The sequence below is a fragment of the Solanum tuberosum genome, unplaced genomic scaffold (genome assembly GCF_000226075.1).
Source record: "Solanum tuberosum cultivar DM 1-3 516 R44 unplaced genomic scaffold, SolTub_3.0 scf00085, whole genome shotgun sequence".
Lineage (NCBI taxonomy): Eukaryota > Viridiplantae > Streptophyta > Magnoliopsida > Solanales > Solanaceae > Solanum > Solanum tuberosum.
This window is the reverse complement of record NW_006239014.1, coordinates 698,316-719,941: the sequence shown is the minus strand read 5'-3', so window position 1 is coordinate 719,941 and position 21,626 is coordinate 698,316. Positions and strand designations below refer to the sequence as shown.

The 21,626-nt window shown below is 35.4% G+C and overlaps 2 protein-coding genes across 2 annotated transcripts; both read left to right on the top strand.

Moving 5' to 3' along the window:
• The first annotated feature begins 229 nt into the window (after positions 1 to 229).
• Positions 230 to 8,863, top strand: LOC102579090 (uncharacterized protein DDB_G0275933). The gene is made up of 3 exons (XM_006346858.2): positions 230 to 365; positions 6,136 to 6,283; positions 8,556 to 8,863. The coding sequence occupies exons 1-3, from the start codon at positions 311 to 313 to the stop codon at positions 8,632 to 8,634; spliced, it is 282 nt and encodes a 93-aa protein (XP_006346920.1). The 5' UTR covers positions 230 to 310; the 3' UTR covers positions 8,635 to 8,863.
• Positions 8,864 to 10,061: 1,198 nt separating this feature from the next.
• On the top strand, positions 10,062 to 16,979 carry LOC102578762 (T-complex protein 1 subunit zeta 1). The gene is made up of 15 exons (XM_006346857.2): positions 10,062 to 10,300; positions 10,372 to 10,435; positions 11,455 to 11,590; positions 11,939 to 12,090; positions 12,191 to 12,238; positions 12,605 to 12,697; positions 13,433 to 13,539; positions 13,626 to 13,740; positions 13,825 to 13,911; positions 14,997 to 15,201; positions 15,313 to 15,407; positions 15,995 to 16,063; positions 16,173 to 16,280; positions 16,351 to 16,469; positions 16,595 to 16,979. The coding sequence occupies exons 1-15, from the start codon at positions 10,167 to 10,169 to the stop codon at positions 16,668 to 16,670; spliced, it is 1,608 nt and encodes a 535-aa protein (XP_006346919.1). The 5' UTR covers positions 10,062 to 10,166; the 3' UTR covers positions 16,671 to 16,979.
• The last annotated feature ends 4,647 nt before the right edge of the window (positions 16,980 to 21,626 follow it).

Below are 21,626 nucleotides of genomic sequence, written 5' to 3'. Positions count from 1 at the left end.
TCCATTTGTGAGATATATATATATACACATATTCTATATTATTTTAAAAGGGAGTTTATGCCCAAGTTCTACTATATAATAAATAATATTGAAGAAACTTCCTTTTAAAAGTCCCACAAGTATAATATATAATATTCAAGATTAGGAAAAGTCCCAATTTTGAATATTATATATTATATTTGGGCCTAAGCTCTCTTTTATAATATAGTAGAATTATTCGGTAAATAAATTACATACTCATTCATTACAAAGTGAGGTTTTAGGGTGTTGGAGAAGAGGAGTTGTGAAGAGTTGAAGTATCAGTTTCGTAATGGGATACGTGCAAGAAGCCAGAGAAAATCACGTCAAAAAGAAGGTCGAAGAAGGTATATTCTCCAAACCCTAGATGTCAATTCCTCAGTTTCACCATTAAAATTAGGAAAATTGTTCACTCATCTTCATTCTGTACTTGCTTTGAAACACAATTTACTTCTCATTGAACTAATTAAGTGCCTCTTTGGATTGATGCTTAGTGATTTTAAGACAAAATAGCTTTTAAACACTTTTTTTTTATAGTATTTGGGTACAACTGCCTGAGCTTTGACCTACATTAATATTAGAAGTATTGCAACTTATAGTATTTTTTTGTATAGTTTTCGAAAATCTGTACGAAATTAGTCAAATTGACTCTCGTGAAGTGAAATGTGACAAGTAAGAGTGAAGGGAGGGAGGACATTTTATTTCTTTATCCAAGGGAAAAGAAAGTTTTTACAATTTCCCATTCATTTCTGAGGTATTAATCATTGTTGGGTAGTTGGTTGAAAGATGATTAACTTTACTATTGGGAGGAAGAAACTGTGATTTTAGACAAATGAAGATTTAACAAGATAAGATGTTTCATATTAGATTAGCTCAATGATGGTGTAAGAAAAAGTGCTGGGAAAATAATGGTTCTTCTTACAAGATGGTTCGATTATCAAATTTTCATGTCCTATTTATTGGACTCTTAAGGAGGATAGATGATGTCTTCACTTCTAAGGGTTTGACTGTATTGGATATGGAAATTCTATTTATGATGTTGCCTACAATATGTTATTAGCATTCAGCAAGGGCTCACTAAAGAAAATAAAACAAAATGGCATTCAATCTCATCCTTTATCCTCTATTGTAGTGCTAATTGAATGTATTTTTGGGAAAATCTAGTACAATTTGAATTTTCCCTACTCTAAGAGTATGTTTCTCAACAATTGTTTCCTCTATAAAGTTCAAGGAATTTTTTGCGTTAAGAAGCTCATCATCCATTTTGCTTTAGGATTCTTTTTCTCTTATCTGGTTTTCCAGAATGGAGATGGACCATGGGCTTAGTTTAGGCGACTGGAAAATTATGTGGTATATTCCGTTGCCATTTTTGTTTTGGCAGTTGAAATGTAAAATCAAGGGCTGAATTTAGTAGGTGGATGGGAATTATGTGGTATAGTCAGTTGGTTTTTTCGTTTTTGATGTCTAAATGGCAATCAAGGGGTGTATTCCACGTGACACATTCGGAGACAAGAACAAATAGGAGTGTGTGATTGTTTCTGAGGCTGAAAGTTTTTAAGTAACTAGTATATTGAAACGAAAAAAAGAAGGAACCTCACACCAGCTAGGCAGTACAAGAATCATCAATCTTCCTAAACAAGAAACAAAAAGGAGGAGGATATCTATGATGATCCTAAACTTGCAAGTAGTCAATGAAGTCTAACATACTATCTACCTCCTTTACATCCTGTTGATTACACCAAAAAACTAAAAGCAACAGACATCTGTATGTTAAGTAGATATTTCTTTCCTTCCATATACACCTGCACAAGCAGGCAGGATGGTATACCAAACCTTCTTAAGAGTTTGCTAACAGTAGTCATCTTTAAGAGATTAAAAAAGACAGCCTGCATCTGACCAGCCATTGGACATTGCAAAAAGAGATGACTTGATAAGAATCGGGTTACCTGAATAAACAAGAAACTAATGAGGAAGCGAAATTATAAAAGATTAAAGACAGTAATTGACAGATATGCGAAATTCGAGAATAAAATCCCTAAATTTCAAGGGAAGTGCTAAGAACCCTAATTGATCTTAGTATTCAAAATTAGCTGATTAAAACTAATTATGATACTAATAATGTCAATTCAAGAACTTAGATCAAAAGTGATCTAGACCCGACTACAATTAGTATAAGAATAATTACCTTTAGTAATTTACGAATAAGAAGCAAATATATCAAGTTAAAGAATTAATTTTATCTCTTAAGAATCATTTTTATAAGGTTGTAAGATAAATCCCAAGTAGCCGCACCCAAGGCCCAAGGGTGTAGCCTAATGAAGTGGTTGAGAACCCTGAGGTCTCAGGTTCAAGACTCGGTGGTGACAAAAAACACTAGGTGATTCTTCTCATTTGTCTTAGCCTTGGTGGATACATGTACTGTTGTTGATAGGAGGTGACATGTATTTCGTGAAATTAGTTGAGGTGCACGAAAGCTGGTCTGTGACACCATGGTAAAAAAAAAAATTCAAGTAGCCACACAAAAAGGTGTAAAGGAGAGAAACTCTCAATTAGTAATAGTATTGTCCAAGGTGAAAAACTATCAGAAATAGAATGGGATTAGAATCTACTTTTATGGAAATAATAAATAAAATCTAAGTAGGAAACTTTAAACTAGGAAAACATATAAAAATAACACCAAAATTCTTCCCTAAGGAAATGAGAAAAAGTTTCCAGCTTTGACCAAAATATGTGGGCCCTTCCCAAGTCATTTGCACATGACTTTTTCCTCCTTTTGGGTGAGGACTTTAAGCTTCTTTTTTGGGTAGAAATTCAACCTCATTTGGGCCTCAATCTTCTTTCATTTAGACTTGGACTTGAACCATAAAATATGTGTAGCACATAATCCATTCTTCTCCACAATTCTTGGGCTTTTCTTCCATGATAATCATCTTCTTGATTTCCCATTGAAGCCCAACAATCTTGGCTTGTAACTCCTTATCTTGAGACCTGGATGATTGTCTTCTTAGGGCTTCTAGAGCATTATCCTTGTTTATGGGGCTACATCCCCTCTTCTTGAAAATAATTCCTCCTCGAATTTGACCCTACATCAAACAAGGACAAGTTGGCAACATGAAAGTAGCACTTACTTAATACTCATCGGGCATATTCAATTTGTAAGCATTGTCTCCAATTCGCTCGAGAACTTTTAAGGGTCCATCACCTCTAGGATGCAATTTAGACTTCCTTTTGGAAGGAAACTGTTCTTTGCGCATGTGAATCCAAATTAAGTCCCCAAACTAAATATGACTTGTTTTCGCCCTTTGTTTCTCCTCAAGGAAACTTGTTTATTCTCAAAGACGGGCACTGAAAGACGGAATAAACAAGTTGCCTTGAGGAGAAACAAAGGGCGAAAACGGGTAATTTTTTAGCCTGGGGACTTAGTTTGGATTCACATGCACAAACTACGGTTTCCTTCCAAAAGGAAGTCTAAATTGCATCCTAGAGGCAATGGACCCTTCAAAGTTCTCAACTGAATGGGAGACAATGCTTACAAATTGAATCTGCTCGATGAGTATTAAGTAAGTGCTACTTTCATGTTGCTGACTTGTCCTTGTTTGATGTAGGGTTAAATTCGAGGACAAATTCTTTTCAAGAAGAGGGGGATGTAGCTCAATGGACAAGGATGATGCTATAGAAGCCCATAAGAAGACAATCATCAAGGTCTCAAGAGACGGAGTTGCAAGCCAAGATTGTTGGGCTTCAATGGGAAATCAAGAAGATGCTTATCATGGAAGAAAAGCCCATTCTTGCTACACATATTTTATGGTCCAAGTCATGAAAGAATATTGGGGCCCACATGAGGTTGAATTTCTGCCCAAAAAGGAGCTTAAAATCCTCACCCAAATGCTTTCCCAGTTTAAAGTTTTCTAGTTAGATTTTATTTATTATTTCCATAAAAGTAAATTCTAATCCATTCTATTTGGGATAGTTTTTTCCCTATATATAGGGGTAGATTTTATTATTTTTGTTAGACAACATTATTATTAGGGAAAAAGGACGAATATACCCCCGAACTTTCGTAAATGGTATGTGTATATCCCTCGTTATACTTTTAGGACACCAATATGCTTACCGTCCAAATTTTGGAGCATATATATCCTTTAAACTAACGGTGATACACGTGTCTCAATCTTAACCGTCGATTTAATATTTGTTAAATTTCCTACCCAAAATTAAAAGACCCACCCAAATTAATTTAAAAACCCAACCAAATACATAATACCCACCCAAAAATCCCCAAATCGATTCTCTTAATTTCAGATGGTACTCCAACCCCAAAAACCCTTCTCTTTCTCATTTACCTCTTCTCCCCAAACAAATTTCAGACAAATCTAACCCTAATACTAAACCAAATCCTAATCCTAGTATCAGTCCTTGTGTCAATCCTACGATGGCCTTCTTCTCTACACGAAAAGAGAAAGATTATAATAGCCATTTCAGTCGTTGTTGGCCTTAAACCGTCATATGCAAAATATGTAGTGGACAAAAGAGTTAAGGTTTAATGGTCGTCGGATAAAATCTAATACAAAGGTTGTGTGAAGTCTTTCAACAGTGCTTCTGGTGAGATTTGATCATTTATAATGATGGTAATGAGTAAATGATTGATTTAGTTAAAGAAAAGATTAAATGGGTCAAGAAACATGTGAGGAAGTTGAGGAGAAAATGGAGGATGATTCTGGGGATGAAGATGGTTGGATGGGTCTTCCTCTCATGAAGTTGATGAGAAATTGGAGGATTTAGTGTTGAGGATGAAGATCGGGGGGAAAGATGATGTTAAACAAGTGTTTAAGTTGCTTAATTTGAAATTAAGTGAATTAATTTGGGAGATTTGGGTTAATATTTTTTGGTTGTGGGTATTATGTATTTGGGGGGGTTTTTAGATTAATTCGGGTGGATTTTTCAATTTTGGGTAGAAGTTTAACAAATATCGGGTCGACCGTTAAGATTGAGACACGTGTATCACCGTTAGTATAAAGGATATGTATGTTCCAAAATTTGGACGGTAAGGATACTAGTGTCCTAAAAGTATAACGAAGGGTATACACATACCATTTATGAAAGTTCGGGGGTACATTTGTCCTTTTTCCCTTATTATTAATTGAGAGTTTCTCTTCTTTACACCTTTGTGTGTGACTACTTTGAGATTTATCTTACAACCTTATATGAACGATTAGGAAGAGTTAAGATTAAATCTTTAACTTGATATCTCTGGTTCTTATTTGTAAATTAAACAAGGTAATTTATCTTATACTAATTGTTGTCTTTAATTTCTCCGAAATAGGGGTCTAGATCACTTTTGATCTTAGCTCTTGAATTGACTCTATTAGTATCATAATTAGTTTTAATCTGCTAATTTTGAATACTAAGATCAATTAGGGTTCTTAGCACTACTCTTGAAATTTAGGATGTTATTCTCGAATTTCACATATCTTTCAATTTATGTCTTTATAATTTTGCTTCCGCATTAGTTTCTTGTTTATTCAAGTAACCAGGTTCTTATTATGACTATTGCACTCCACCTCACTATTACACAAGAAGACCAAATGAAAAGACCTCCCATCTTTATTCCCCTTCCATAAATTTTTTTCTCCTTATTGTATCTAGCTTCTTTCACACTTGCAGGCATTGGAAATAGAGACATGAGATAAGTGGGTAGCAATCGAGGACACTATTAATGATAATAAGTCTACCTCCCAAGGATAGATGTTTTTCTTTAAAAGCTTTTTGATGAATTTTACATTTCAACATATATATATATGGTGTGGCCTCTTCATTGTGCCTTTTCCTGTCTCATAGTCTCATGTAAGAGTATTTACTCAGACTTGAGGAAAAGTTCATTTCATGCTTTTGTGGAACAGTCCATGTGGATTTGGCTTTGTTGTGTCTGACTGTCTGTTCTCTTCCTTACAAAGTCACTTATGTTTACGTTGTGCAAGTCTTTGTGATCAGTGATCACATATGCTATCTGACATATGTGAATATCTATCATGAAACTTTGATAAATATCTGTTATGCTTTACTTGTTTCATCAGTTTTTCTTTCAACTTAAGCTTTTTTATGTATCAAATATTTCAGCTCTGCGCAGTAAAATGAAGCAGAAAGCGCTCAAACAATGTGATCGATATACTACAAAATACGCTGAGTGTGCCTCAGGAAGAACAATATCTGTTGTTTGGCAGTGTCGTAAACAAGCCAAGGAATTAAATGAGTGTCTTCATCAGTAGTAAGTCCCTTATCTTTGATTTAACTTGAGAGTTCTCTGGACTTGCTTGTCAGTAAAAAGTTTCTTTATCCTTGAGGTTACCATGGTAATTTTGTTCTTATACATTCTTGGTTATTTACTCACAAAAAAGGATACTTTTGTTATTTTTCTTTTGATTGCTGAAAGTAGACAAAACAAATGATAAGAAAAGCAATGTAGGCTACAAAGAAACTGTGGGGGCGAAATGAGGACTGCAGTTTGGGGATGCTTTTGTTATTTTACAGGCTTACATGCAGTTGTTTTGCAAAACTCTTCTCATTCACAGCTCCTGTTACAACGAGTAAGATGGGAAGTTACTACTGCTGAGTTTTCTTGAACAATTTTACCACGGAATAAAGTATGATCTGGAGAAGTGCCATGCCGTCCTCCTGCTACCTAATTTCTGACGCCTTCCACCTTCAAGTATTTATGTGTCAAGTTCCCACTATTTATTATCCTTTTCTCTTCCTTTGCCTTATCATCTTCTGTACTCACTCCACCCCCAAATTCTTTCTCCTATTCCACTTCCACCTCTCCCTCCTCCACAAAATCCTCCACCTCTTCCTCTTTCCACCAAACTTTCCACCTAGCAGCAGGAGCTCCACTCATCCTCATCCTCCTTTACCTTCTGCCTTGCCCTTACTCTGTCTTTTCTTCTCCTTTACCAGTTGGCCACTACCCTTCTCAACGCCGCCCGTACCATCCTCCTTCTCCTCTCCCCTCTTGCTCTTTCTCTACTTCTTCATTCTCAATTTCTCAATCACATCACCACCTCTCCCTCCTCCTTCCCACCCATTTCCTCTTATGCGAGCCACTAAGGCTACTCCCTCTTCTCCTTTCCTATTTCTATACCTTTTTTCTACAATTGGGGGAATTTTGTTACGTGTTAAAGTAGATAGATGGAAACTTGCCACAAATAATTGAAAGGGAACTACAAATCAATTACTTGGAGGGGCATTAAGAATACTTTGGCACTCGATCCTCTTAACAAAAGATTCTAATTAATAGTACAAGCTACGGCTGTAAATGCATTGAAAATCGGTGATCTCTTGTTTGTTCTTGCTTAGTTTGACTTTAAGAAGTGTCATAAAAGGTGCCTTTCTAACAACATGTAGGTATCAGAAGGTGGTATCTGTTGAACTTACACCCAATACAGCCAACTCCTTGCAAAAATGAATTTTAAACTTATTGCTGATGAGCCCAATTATCTGGTTTGGTGGCTCCGTATTTTACCGACCCTTAATGTGTGGTTCAATTATTGATTCTCACACTCTAGTGAGAAATTCTCTGAACTAGTCCTCCAGAGAAACTGGCTAAACTGCAAGTTTCAAATACTCAAGGTAGTAGAAAGTAAACAAATATATGGATGATGTCAGCTGTATATTAATTTACAGTTGGTGACTGGTGAACTGTCGATCCTAAATATTTTTTGGTTGTTGAGGTTGTAGTGGTTATCATATTTTACTTTGGTATCTAGTTATGGTCTTAGTTGGTCCAGGAAATTTCTGTCAGATGAGCTGTTACACTGCAAGTAAGTTATTATTCCTTATTTGCTAGCAAAGGTGAAATTTGTCAAGTCCTTATTTTTATGATCTTTTGATCATATACAATGTGTTTTGATGTATAAATATCATCCATAACATAAAAACAGGGGAGGATTCAGGGTGTTGGGTGAAGGTTCACAGAATCCAGTAACTTCTGCACAGATCCTATATTTGTTTTGAGAAATTCAGTAAATATATAATAACTAGGAATTGGGAACCCATAAACAAAGTGTGCTGTTGAATCAGTGGTAGAAACGGAACCTTTTAAGCTCAACTACCCTCTTGATTGGGGTTTGAATCCCCTTGGTCACCTGTAGGCTTTTATTTTGCCTCCCTTTTGTTTTTCTTTGTAATTTGAGATGGATGGGAACCCATAAATTTTCAAATCCTGGATCGCCTTTGCATAAAAGGGATATGGGTTGAGCAATTACAGTCCCTTCTTCTCATAGAAAAGGTTATGCATCCAGGGGGATAAAATTGCCCAGTGCAAATTCTGCTTTTCCGCACCAAACTTAGATATGTTTAGTCCATCTAATTCCACCACTTTAGACACGAACGAAATGTAGGATAAATGAGTTCGGAGACTGTAACCTGATTCTTCCTTTGTTGTACCTGTGAACAAAATAGCCACTTTTGATTGAAATTTCTAGTACTTTAAATCTTATGACATCCTCTAAAGCTGCATTGTTTTTCTCTGTCCTTTCGTGTAGCACAAATGACTCTGTTTTGGAAGAAATGAAGAAAGCGTACATGCTCCAACAGAATGAACAAGGATCAGTTAGAGTTTGAGTATGCCTTTCATGATTCTTCGAGTTAAGTCGTCTCCACATCGTCTGCAGTTCAGAAGGCCTTCACTTTCTTATCAGAATTTGGGTGTGATTTGTGAACGAACAGTATGTATTTGGGTTGTTTGTGGTGGAACTCACAGAAAATTGAATAAATTTGTGGTTTCATAAGTTATAAATGCTACACTAGTCACTAATTTTCAAATTGGGCGTGAACTTTTTTTGTTTTCCTTCTTATTTCAGTTATGCAAGTCATTTTGAGATGAGTTCATTTCTTTTCTTCTAGTCTGTTGGTACTCTATATAGTGTTATTGGAGGTGAAGGGTATCTTGTGGAATTAGTTGTGGCACGGGTAATTTGATCCGGACATCACATAAATAAAGAAAAGGAAAAAGGACGTAGTTGTCAATAGATAACATAATTCAATTATGACAATTTAGTTTCCAAATAAATAAATAAAATAAATGTGTGAAATCAGTTTTCATTAGCTCTTCAATTACTTGTGAGATAAGTCTTCTTTTCACTAGACAGTCAAGAATCTTGTGACAATTAGTTTTCCAAACAATCTAAACAAATATTATAATTTGCGCAATCAATTAGGAGCTCTAATTTTAAATCAGACCGCAAGGGGGAAGATCTAACGGAGAGAAACCCATTTTTGTGTGTGTTGGTATGTATAAACCGGAACCAAATGTAATTGAACTGAATTATCACAAAATTAATTCCTAAGAGTGAACTTGAAAAACACACATTATATTGGTGAAAGTTAATATTCATAAACAATTCTAACTATCCAATTAAAGCTTCATTGGCTAAAGTCCATATTTAACTTGAGTCAATTTTGCCATTATAATTTTTGTCACAAGTATTTGTTCACAAAAAAGAATTGTTTAAACAAATATATCAATCGATTTCTATAAAGAAAATGTATTTGTATGGAGCTTAATATGTACATATATATACGTCGAACATCAAATTCAAATTTGAAATGCCTATCTTCGGATTTCAACTTGGTATGAAGGGTGTTGAAATATCATCTACTTTATCCTCTTTTGTCATCATGTCATGTCATGTGTCTTCTAACCTTTTTATCTTTTATCTTTTTGTTCGCTTGCTTTGTGTTTACGTGTTATCCTTTTATCTTGCCTGTTGCTTCATATCTATATATGCATGTATGTTACAATGCTAAAAATATATTTTTGATCTAAACAATCAAAACATTTTATAATTTTACTTTGGTTATAAATTACTTTATCATGTTTGCTACATAATCCGATAGAGTAAAGATTCTTTACACTAATCAATTCGTTTAGTACTCTTAACATTAGATTGTAAATTATAGTTTGCTTGTTAATTCCGGGCGGACCGTTTTAAAATCTTAAACCGGCCGGCCCGGTCGAGTTATTTAGCTAATAAGAACCCTTCCACTTCCACAAAGCCCTTAAACCCTCTCAGTTCAAAAGCTTGTTCGTTTTCTCTGTAAACTCTCCATTATCGATCTGGGATCTGGTGTAGCTTCCATTTCTTTTGGCGGAGATGTCTGTTAAGGTTCTGAATCCAAATGCAGAGGTGCTCAACAAATCTGCGGCGCTTCACATGAACATCAACGCCGCCAAGGGTTTACAGGATGTTCTCAAGACTAATCTCGGTCCTAAAGGAACCATCAAGATGTAAGTTTTACTAATTGATGGTTATACTTTGTTTGGAAGTCTTCGATTCTAAAGTTACAAACAATTGACAGGCTTGTTGGTGGTGCTGGTGACATTAAGCTTACTAAGGATGGGAATACGTTGTTGAAAGAGATGGTCAGTTCTTTCTTTGCTCAACAGTTATACTATTATTTTCCTCTTATGATGTAGGTATATGCTGCAAAATGACGAAAATGATGCATACATTAGGGGTGCAAAATGAGTATAAGTCTTAAAATTCATGAGTTGTAATATATGGTCTTGAGAATTACTTACCTGCTAGCTAGTGATAGGACCAAGGTGCATTTTTTCCACATAGTATAGCTACTAAACTTAATTATGGTGTTTGGATACTCAATGTTGGGTTACCCGTGTTAACTCGAAGCTCCACATGTCTAGTACCTGACATGCGAGGACAGTTAGAAGTCTGCATCGGTCAAGTGTATGAGCTTTTGTATCCTTATATAATTGTCAGAAATTCTCACCATTTTAGCTAACTTTAGTGGTCGGCTTAGTCCTATAGTACCTTTTCCCAATAAGAACTCTACCCATTTTATCTATTTTATTTCTGGTTTCGTGTATGTTGCTTCTTCGATTTTGCCTTTTGTTATCAAACATGTTGGGTTGATGTTGCTAGTGGAATCAGATTCTGTGTTAATGTTTGTCACTTGGCAGTGTCCTGCAAACTTGGCTACACATTTGTAGATGCAGGGATAAGTCTGGAATTTAGGGAATTCCAAATTTTTGAGGACTCCTAGTTTGTTTTAGAAGAAAAACTAGTGCGTAGTGAGTACTGAAGCGAAATGGGCTCAAAAGGATATAGAGGATTTGTATAGCCAACCCCAACCAGTTTGGTATTAAGGTGTCTATGTTCCTATTTTGTGTTTTCAGAAATCAAGTACAAGAATCGATCTTTTCAAGGAAGTGGAAACTGTCTTGTAACAAAATTTATGTACTTCTTAATAACCTAAGCTTGTCTTAATCTCGTGAGCATGTCACAAATGACTTAGTTAATTCTTCTAAATTAAGAATATCTATCTGAAGATCAGATTTTGTCCTTGTGGAGGCATAATGGAAGATAAATCTTGTTGCTCTGAGGTAATTGATTTATTTTTCTTTGAACCTAAAAACTGCAGCAAATTCAGAACCCAACTGCAGTAATGATTGCTAGGACTGCTGTAGCTCAAGATGATACTAGTGGGGATGGTACTACATCTACTGTGCTTTTCATTGGGGAGCTCATGAAACAATCTGAACGATGCATAGATGAAGGTTTGACACACATATATGTATATACTTTTCCAAGCAATTTTATTGCCTTATATTTTGGTGCATTCTACATCCATGACACTAGAAAAGAAAAGCAAAACAAGAAACTGTGCTACTCTTGTTCATAAAAGTAGCCCTCGAGCTTATGATGGTTTAAGCATTCCTTTGGAAAAATAAATAGAACTATAATTGGAAGAGAAACTCTCAGGAAAGGAAAAACATGCAATGAAAAATTTCGTTCTTTTTTACTTACTATTTCAGTGTTTTTAGTATGCGATCCTTATGAAATCTTATGCATAAGTATCTCCTTTGGGTTAAATTAAATAATCATTACTTGTTCCTTTCTTGCAGGGATGCATCCTCGTGTGCTAGTTGATGGTTTTGAAATTGCAAAAAGAGCAACTCTACAATTTCTTGAAAAATTTAAGACTCCTGTAGTAATGGGTAATGAGCCAGATAAAGAGATATTGAAGATGGTTGCAAGAACGACATTGAGAACAAAGGTTTCTTCTGCAATATTAATATAATAAAGATTTTGATTCTGCTGTTGATATGTTCTTCCTTTCCTACGGGTGCTAATGCGAATTTATTGTTTTGGTGCAGTTGTACGAGTCACTGGCTGATCAGCTGACTGACATTGTTGTGAATTCTGTGAGCACCCACTCTTATTAGTTTTTATTTGGCTAGTTCATTTTTTTCTCTTTCTGACATGGTGTTCTGGGGAAGGAGGGAGTAGGGACCAGCTGATGCTGATCTTTATCGTGTTTGAAAGTTAGATGTATCAGCCGTCTCCTCTGAAAGGAGAGAATTCTTCACTGATCTATTCAGACACAAGTCCTGTCATAGACACCTAAGATTGAATGTTGTGATGACCTTTTTTGTTTTGGTGAAATGATGCATGATGAACTGTATTGGTTGTTTTGCGGCATCATCATTCATTACATACTTTGCAGTTTGTATATGGGGTTTTATGCCCAATCTGGCAATAAATTCATTATTTACAACTTTGTACCACAGGTGCTCTGCATTCGCAAGCCTGATGAAGCTATTGATCTTTTTATGGTTGAGATAATGCACATGCGTCACAAATTCGATGTAGACACTCGTTTGGTATGTGGAATGCTATTCTTGGCCTTTCTACATTTTGGTTAACATTTTTTTAATAAAATGACAATGTTATTGAAGATAGTTGTCAGCTACTGACAATGACCTCATCACTGAGCAGAATAATGAATATCCTATTCTGATCAGTCAACTTCTGGACTGGAGAATACAATTTTACAAATTTCAAAATTATTGGCGATCCTGGAGCAGATACTACTTTTCACATAAAATTTTAAATGCATGAAAACCAGTTCAACGTAACCTCATTATAAGTTTAGGCGATAGTAAAATAAAGAATGCTGTCTACCGAAAATATTTCACTCTGAGGTGTACTTTTGTAGATTTTTTCTCCTTCTAGGGTTTATAGAAGGAAAGTATGATTGGACTTATTTAAAAAATGAAAAAGAGGAAGTAGTTCAGTGCTTAGGGTAGAGAGTGAAAAATTAACCTTACACATCTAGTGATAGTCATACACAGTGAAAGATGCCTATAATTCTGACCATGTTGGAGGTCTTGAAGATACATTAGCATGTGGGTTAAGGAAAGAGATGGTGTAATGCATATTTCATGCAGCCGTGTATCTTTCACCAAGTATGCCAGAATGCCTAGATGTGGATGCACTTGGCCGGCCTCACTTCTGCATGATATTTTGTGCTGTCTGATGAAGAACGAAAAAATTGTTTTTTTTTCCCCTTCATGCAAATTTTAATGTGTCACCTCATTAATTCTAACTGCTGTTAGGTTGAGGGCCTTGTACTTGATCATGGTTCAAGACATCCAGACATGAAAAGGCGAGCAGAGAACTGTTACATTTTGACTGCTAATGTCTCTCTTGAATATGAGAAGAGGTAATAGTGTTAATCCAGATTCACATTGCTTAGATTTGCTTGGTCTTGATAAGTTCTTACCATTGATCAATCTTCTCCTTTCTCAGTGAAGTAAATGCAGGTTTTTTCTACTCAAATGCAGAGCAGAGAGAGGCGATGGTTGCTGCAGAACGGCGTTCTGTTGATGAGAGGGTGCAAAAGATAATTGACCTAAAGAACCAGGTATGCTGTGCAGGTGGTTATATCTCATTACTCTTGTAGTGTAAGAAAATCATTATAATGTTCAATGCTGCTGGTTCTTTGCAGGTCTGCGCTGGAAATGACAAGAATTTTGTTGTTATCAATCAGAAGGGGATTGATCCTCCATCTCTTGATCAACTTGCTCGGGAAGGAGTAAGTTGTTGCTCTCTTTATTCAGTTTCTAGTAGCTGAATGGTTCAACAACCAAGCTTGCACCTTTTGCATTTTGGTTTCTTTGGTTGTTGTGTTAGCACCTTGTGAACTAATTAGTCTGATTATGCCTACAACTTGGGGTTGTCTTGGTAAAATAGAGAGAACTGCCTAGAACCCATGTAATCCCCCCTCTCTTCGTTCTTTAATTAGACATACAAGAGAAAGGCTAGGGGGACAGGAGCTTAATGGTGATAAAAATGCTCAAATGGATCCTGAAGACTCCAAATATCTTCATGAAAAGATCAACAGGCACATTTTGAAACTTGTGCAACTCATCATAAACTGCTTAGTACAACGGATCAGTTGGATGGAGCTTGCTTGTCTCTTCTATTGTTCTTAGTTAGAACTCAGAACTGGTTTATTGCATAAGCTCTGTGCCTTTTCAAATCACTTGTTTACAACACTCAAAAAAGTTTCTTTGAGACCATATGCGGATGAATTTGCTTTATTACACAAGTTCTGTGCCTTTTTGAATAATTTGTTTTCAGTACTCAGTCAAAGTCCGCCGACCCCAGCTTGTTTGGGACTAAGGTGTAGTTGTTGTTGTAGCACTCAATCAAGGATCCATGAGAACATATGCAATAAGCTGTCTCTCCATTTTATCATGTGCAAGAGCTCAAGTTGGTAGAAATATTGAGGAAAGATAATGTGATGTATAGTAACCTTTTATCCAAGGTTCTTGTTTCCTGAAGTACACTGCTCAAGTACCTGAATGCAAATGCAAGTTTTTACACCTTTAGCTCTTACTTTTAACAATTTCTCTTTTGGTTTAATGACAAAGCATAGAGGTTTACACTTCTCTTTGATGCATTGTCACAGCTCACAAAATAAAGTTCTCATTTTGTTTGGACATTGTAACTATTTAGTACTTCTGGATCTTCTTTCCCAAAGTATTTTTCCCCTTAACACTAAGATTACAATATGAGCAGTTAAAAGGTAGGTTGCATGACTTAAATGGGTTACATGAACTTGAGGATTTGTCTTCCCTAAACATTTTATGTAATCATACTTGTTTCATGATCCAGATAATCGCACTTCGGAGGGCAAAGAGGAGAAATATGGAACGTTTGGTTTTGGCTTGTGGCGGGGAGGCAGTTAACTCTGTTGATGACTTAACTCCTGAGTGCCTTGGCTGGGCTGGGCTGGTCTATGAGCATGTTCTTGGTGAAGAGAAGTATACCTTTGTAGAAAATGTCAAAAATCCTCATTCTTGTACAATTCTTATCAAAGGTACTTTAGGTGCTTAATGTTCGTCAAATTGTTTTGTTCGGTCTCCTGTTGCTTATCATTGTAGTGAGCTGGAGAAGTCGATCTCAACCTTCAGTGCTGTTTTCTTTACAGGGCCTAATGACCACACAATAGCTCAAATCAAGGATGCAGTTCGTGATGGACTAAGGGCAGTAAAAAATACCATTGAAGATGAAGCAGTTATACTCGTATGTTACATTTTTGCCAATATAAAACAATAGTTTTGTTATTTGATCAACAAGATTTATCTGTGTGCTTCCACATGGAAGCCCCTTTACATGATGTTTGTTCTGGGTATGTGGGAACTTTACATGAGTTTCAAATCGTTTGCCACTGGTGCTCAGGGACTTCTCGGTTATGAAAAAAAGTCTGTATGCATAGGAACACAGTCTAGTTTATGTGAGGATATTGCTAGATATCATTATAATTCTGTGCATTATTTGGTATCTTCTCTGTTGGGGCTAAGGAATTGTTAGTGTCTTATGTTTAACATTTACAAAAAATGATGTACAGGAAGGGAACGCTTTATTGACTTCATAACCCAATTTTTCCCTCTGATTAATGGAGGTTACAGCTTCAACTATCAACCAACTCTTGACTCCAAAACTAGATGTGTTACAAGTTACTGAATTTAATTTGCATGCCTACATCTGATTATGGAATTTAAGCTTTCTCACTCTTTCAAGTGTTGAATCACAATTTACATTTGTATTATATAAGAACGAGGCCATGAATTTCCTGTTCCTAAGTTGTAGTCTTGAATGCTGGCTTTCAGGGTGCCGGCGCCTTTGAAGTTGCGGCTCGACAACACCTTATTAACGAAGTGAAAAAGACTGTCAAGGGGGTGTGTATATGGATTTTTCACTATCCTCTACTTCCATCTGTTAAATATCTTCAAGTACTGTATCTGTCTTCTCACTCTCTATATGTTTGTCTCGACAATATATTTACAGCGTGCCCAACTTGGAGTGGAAGCTTTTGGTAATGCCCTCCTTGTTATACCAAAGACACTTGCTGAGAACTCTGGCCTTGATACTCAAGATGTGATCATTGCTCTAACGGTACCTATCTTTTGTGCATGCAACAACGGATACTTTAAATCTGTCTTTGTAACATCTCAACTATTTTCAGGGAGAGCATGACAAAGGAAATGTTGTCGGACTAAATCAACACACTGGAGAACCTGTAGATCCACAAATGGAGGGGATATTTGATAATTATTCCGTGAAGCGTCAGATTGTTAATTCTGGGTATGTGGGAACTTTTCATTCATTTTCTGTTTGCTGTGCTGTATGCGCATGTGTGTGTTTTATGTATGTTTAAATTGCATCATTTCCGGGAATTTGATTTCTCTTCTTCTGTTTCTTCTTTGCAGGCCTGTTATAGCATCTCAGCTGTTACTTGTTGATGAAGTAATTCGTGCTGGACGAAACATGAGGAAACCGACTTAGTTTTTCCTGTCTGAAAATACTTCACTTTCGGAATTATCAGAGAAAATGATGGAAAAAACGAAGGTGGAGATAGATGAAATAGGCGTGGAGAGTAGGGTGTGTTCATCGGTCAGTTTGGTATTGTTCTGAAAGATTTTCCTTATGTATTTTTTGGTTTTCCAGTTTTTCTAATTTTCCAATGTCATATTGAAATAAAATTCGATATGGTTTGGTTTTCTATTTTTCAACTTTAGTTTGTGTAACTTTAAGTATTACTTTTTCGAGTTATGTATTCTATCAACCAAAATCTAAATAGACAATTAAAATCTGGATTTTGTGAGTCATGAAATTGATTGTTTTTAGATTTGGTAGCGAACTTTAGCTTTATGCAAAGCTTCACTTCTTCTCTTTCGTTAGATAAGAATCGGAATGAGACTTTGATAGTGAAGGAGAAGTGAAGCCTAGTTATACATCACATCATCATCGTTTAGCCTAGCCCTGACTAGTTCCATTGCTTTCACATGAAAGAACCCATCACAACACAAGGAGTGGAGGAAACAGGTGAATTCCATTTCCATGGCCGTTAAATAATGAATTTGTTGTTCGTAAATGGACAATGCTAGCTAATGTGGGCCAAGAACTAGAGGCTCATTAAGCCCAACCGTTTTAGCTTAAATCATTGATAATTATACATAATAGCAAACTATTAATTCAAATTAAATGCTATAAATATACTTTGATTTTTAATTACACCCTATAGCAAACTATTGCTATTTTCGTCACTCTCCCAGGTGGAATCTCGCTCGCCACTCTCGTTTGGTGGCAGTCTCGCTCGCCTCTCTCGCTTTTATACAAACACAAATGTATAAAATGCGTTTGTGTTTGTATAAAGCAAGAGGAAATTGTATATATACATATATTTTCGTTCCCCTCTCTCCCCTCTCCTAGATCTCATTCGCCACTCTCCCAAATCTCGCTCGCCACCCTCGCCTCTCTCGCTTATACAAACAGAAACGAAATGTATAAATTGCGCTTCTGTTTGTATAAAGCGGAGAAAATTGTATATACACATGCAAATACATATATCTTCGTCCTATACACTTATAATTATACAATACAAATATTTTCCTGCCCAATTTTCTTTTGCCTTTCTCTCTTTCTCGTTTTATACATACACAGATCTTTTGTATACAACTACTTTCTTTTGTATATGTATAGTGAATTATACAACTGCTTTCTTTATATATGTATAGAGAATTATACAACTGTTTTTTTTTATATGTATAGCGAATTATACATATATATGTTTGCTATGAAGCACAATTATGCAAACTTTGCTATAACATACAAATATATGATTTTTGTGTTTGCTATATGTGAAAGTTGTTCTATATCATATATTCTTATTTGGAAAAATTACCTATATACACATCTTATTTTTCCATAATTTCTATTATTCCCTCCCTATTAGTTCTAAAATTTTCCAAAATCCCTTATTTTTGAGTGTAACACAAAACTACCGGATACTTAACTCCCACTCCTCAAACTCATGTTTATCACTTCCTGATTTCACTCCATAAATCTCTCTCATCCTTTTCTTCTCCAACTTTTGATTCCCATGATTTTTTGCTCCTTTTTTCACTCCAACAATTATCCCCATTAATCCATTTTTGAATTTTAAATCTTTTCTCTTTTTAATTAATGATTTCAAGTTATTCAAGAGGTAGATCTCTTTCCATAACTTCAGTTTTCAACTTTTCTTTTAGTTTTTCATCTTCAAAAATCGTTGATACATATGGATAAAAGTCAATAATTCAATATTGGGTTTACCCAATAACTTGAAGAAGGAAGCATCTTCGACTTCTAAATTGACAGTGGAAAAAAAGGCTCAAAAGCCAAAAAAAGTTCGATACATTAACTAGATTTTTATTGTATTAACTTAATTTTGTTTCTTACTTAATGTATAAGCCTTTGTTTCAACACTACGATACATTACAATTTTATCATGCATAGTGTATCATGTTCAAATATTAGTTTTGATACATAACCTTAATTAGTTTTGATACTTGATACAAAACTTCTACCAAATGTATCATTTATTATGTATCTAGGTGTGACCATATCTTCTACCTTATTTAAATTTAGAAGGATGTGTATCCGTACGCACTACCAAATCATATGCGTGATACATAAACCTTACTATTTTCATAGCTAAATATGTGTGGTAAAAAAATTGTATCTGAATCCATCGATACTGTCTTTTTCTATTATAGATAGACATCTAATAAAGTGATTAACAAATTGATACATAACAACGTGTCATGACTACATAATAGCGATCTTGGCACACAACAATGCATTTGATACCTATTAACTTACATATATATATATATATATGATACATTCAAGTGCCACACAAGTATGTATCAAATTCATAAATGGTGATACAAAAATGTTATTATCAAAATATTGTTTAGTTTGAGGCAAAATGTGAAGATCTTACAGCTATATATCTGATACAATAAATATGAAGCACATTAATACATATATTAAATCTGTCTAATTGATAGTAAAAATATATATGTATCTAATACAATAAATATGAAGCACATTAATACATATATTAAATCTATCTAATTGATAGTAAAAAGAAACGTAAGCGTAATTTATGAGATTTAATTAGATTTTCCGACACTTATTGTAGGGCAACATTAATGTATCCGGAAAGCCAACTATGTATCCATACAGCCAATCATGTATCAGGATGACTGATATTTTAGGGGATTTTTGTAAAATATAAAAGAGTAGGGATAAAATATAATTTAAATCTTACACTATGAGATTTATGTAAGTTATACGGAGCTTACCAACATTTAGGAGTAAACCGGCAAAACTTGTCAATGTCATATGTGATCCTCCTTGATCTAAGAGGAAGCCACAAAACTCTCAAGTTCTCAAGGTCTTAATACATGAATCACCCAGTTTCTCATCAATGAAATTGATCCCAAATAGAAGTACGGGCGGAAATTTTGAAATCGGAAATCGAGCATGTACATGACCAGATTTGTACTATATCTACTCACTGTATTGCATTTCAAACAGAAAGAGATGAACGATATGCATTATCAAAGCAACAGAGCCCAGACCATGTCTTACATGAGACAAGAAGTATAAGAACCATTCTCATCAAAATATACCTTTGATTGCCAAACTTGCTTTCCCCTCATTGTCATGGATCCTGTCCAGCATTTAAATGAAGAACTCATGAGCATCTTGCTGCACGTAGGCATGGTTTTCCGAATGTTGCCACCAACTGCAAACATAAACAACAGTTCAATCAGAAAGAATCACTACATAGGTCTGCAACATGTCAAGTCTTTAACCAACGTTAACAATTTCCACGTATAAGCATCTGATCTAAGTTGACAAATGATGATATCTTCCTACAACATAGAGATTTTTATTTTGCCATTATAAGAGAATTGTAAACTTGCATATAGCCCCGTTATAGAGGAAATGCATCAAATATTGGTTTCACAATTACACATATAATTGATAAGACAACTCTAATATTAACTAAAAGCAAGGTTGTGAATTTGTGGGGATTAAACATCTTTTACATTTTTGAAGATCCTGTTATAACCAAGATCGATAATCAATAATTTAAACGGCAAAGACAGATTAGAAAGCGATTCGAGTTCAATCATAGGAGATAATCCAACTAGCAGTCACAGACCTGTAAAGAAACTGAGCTGGACTTAAGGCCCACCCCCCGCCTCAAGGCACCCGCCCCGAGGCGCCGTCGTGACCCGAGGCACCCAGCCCCCGTTCCCCGAGACATAGACATTGAGTTCAATTTCTATAGGAGGATCAATGTGCAAATGATGTCAAATAGTAAACAATTCAACAAGGATATAAGATATGAGACTACCATTTAAGTTCTTGACAAGCCGAACTCCTTCTGCAACCAAATTACTTTTGACTTTTGACACTCCTACCACCTAAAAGGAAAAAAGACATTGTTCCAATAAAAGAGCTGTGGGAAGTGGGAACACATTCTAACTCAATTACAATTCACTATAACAGATCAGAAAGAAAAGATTTTTAATCAAGAACCTATTTCTAATAAACAGAACATACATTCCCTTTCTTTATTAGGACCTTATACACCATTCTAATCAGATATGCAAGTCTCAGCTCCCAACTAGCAACTAGCAATAATGACGAAGCCTGGAATTTCACAAAAGGTGTTCAAGATTCTAATAAATATGCATAAAAGTAATTTTTGACTTATATATATACATAAATTTTTACAGACACGTATAATTCTCTATCAAAGGATGTTCAATTGACCACCGTCAATGTGGCTCTGTCATTGATTACCAAAGTACCAATCCAATGTATAAACCTTATTTCCTGGTTTCTGCCTATGAGCTACCTGCCAAGAGGCATACTCCAACCAAAATCAAACTGATAAAGCATAGGGTACATCTGAACAACTCTTGGGCTACTATGGAATCCCTGTAAAAGTTTCTGTCGACTATTAGTCACAGGGGTACCGACATGCATATCGGGTTCACTGTATCCTAAAGCAGAATTTGTGCAAATGAATTGCATTATCAAGACATATGGTTCACAGAATATAAAACAAACTATCCTGAAAAAATTACAAGTTTCTGTTGGATAATACGAGGAAAGGCCTTGATTTCATACGAACATCACAAATTTCAACAGATGAATTCACTATTTACAGAAAAGCTTGTAAAATGGGATAGTGCACTCTTTCTAATTAAAGAACAAAACATCGAATAAACTCCTACTGAATATAGAGATTGCTACTTGATTAACTCTCTGAAAGTGAAAGAGTTAGGAAATTAACCCAAGATCGGATAATATATTGTTTGATGGTAGTGAAGTACCGGGCAATGAACCTTTGTTCCCCAAATTCTTAATATATAGCCTCGGGGCACGCCCCGA

What these genes read in the sequence shown, in the direction of transcription:
- LOC102579090 (XM_006346858.2), top strand. Translation starts at nt 311, where the DNA reads ATGGGATACGTGCAAGAAGCCAGAGAAAATCACGTCAAAAAGAAGGTC. An exon ending in CAAAAAGAAGGTCGAAGAAG is followed by an intron (nt 366 to 6,135) that starts GTATATTCTCCA and finishes CAAATATTTCAG; the next exon opens with CTCTGCGCAGTAAAATGAAG. An exon ending in AATGAGTGTCTTCATCAGTA is followed by an intron (nt 6,284 to 8,555) that starts GTAAGTCCCTTA and finishes CCTTTCGTGTAG; the next exon opens with CACAAATGACTCTGTTTTGG.
- LOC102578762 (XM_006346857.2), top strand. Translation starts at nt 10,167, where the DNA reads ATGTCTGTTAAGGTTCTGAATCCAAATGCAGAGGTGCTCAACAAATCT. An exon ending in ATACGTTGTTGAAAGAGATG is followed by an intron (nt 10,436 to 11,454) that starts GTCAGTTCTTTC and finishes TAAAAACTGCAG; the next exon opens with CAAATTCAGAACCCAACTGC. An exon ending in ATCAACTTGCTCGGGAAGGA is followed by an intron (nt 13,912 to 14,996) that starts GTAAGTTGTTGC and finishes TTCATGATCCAG; the next exon opens with ATAATCGCACTTCGGAGGGC.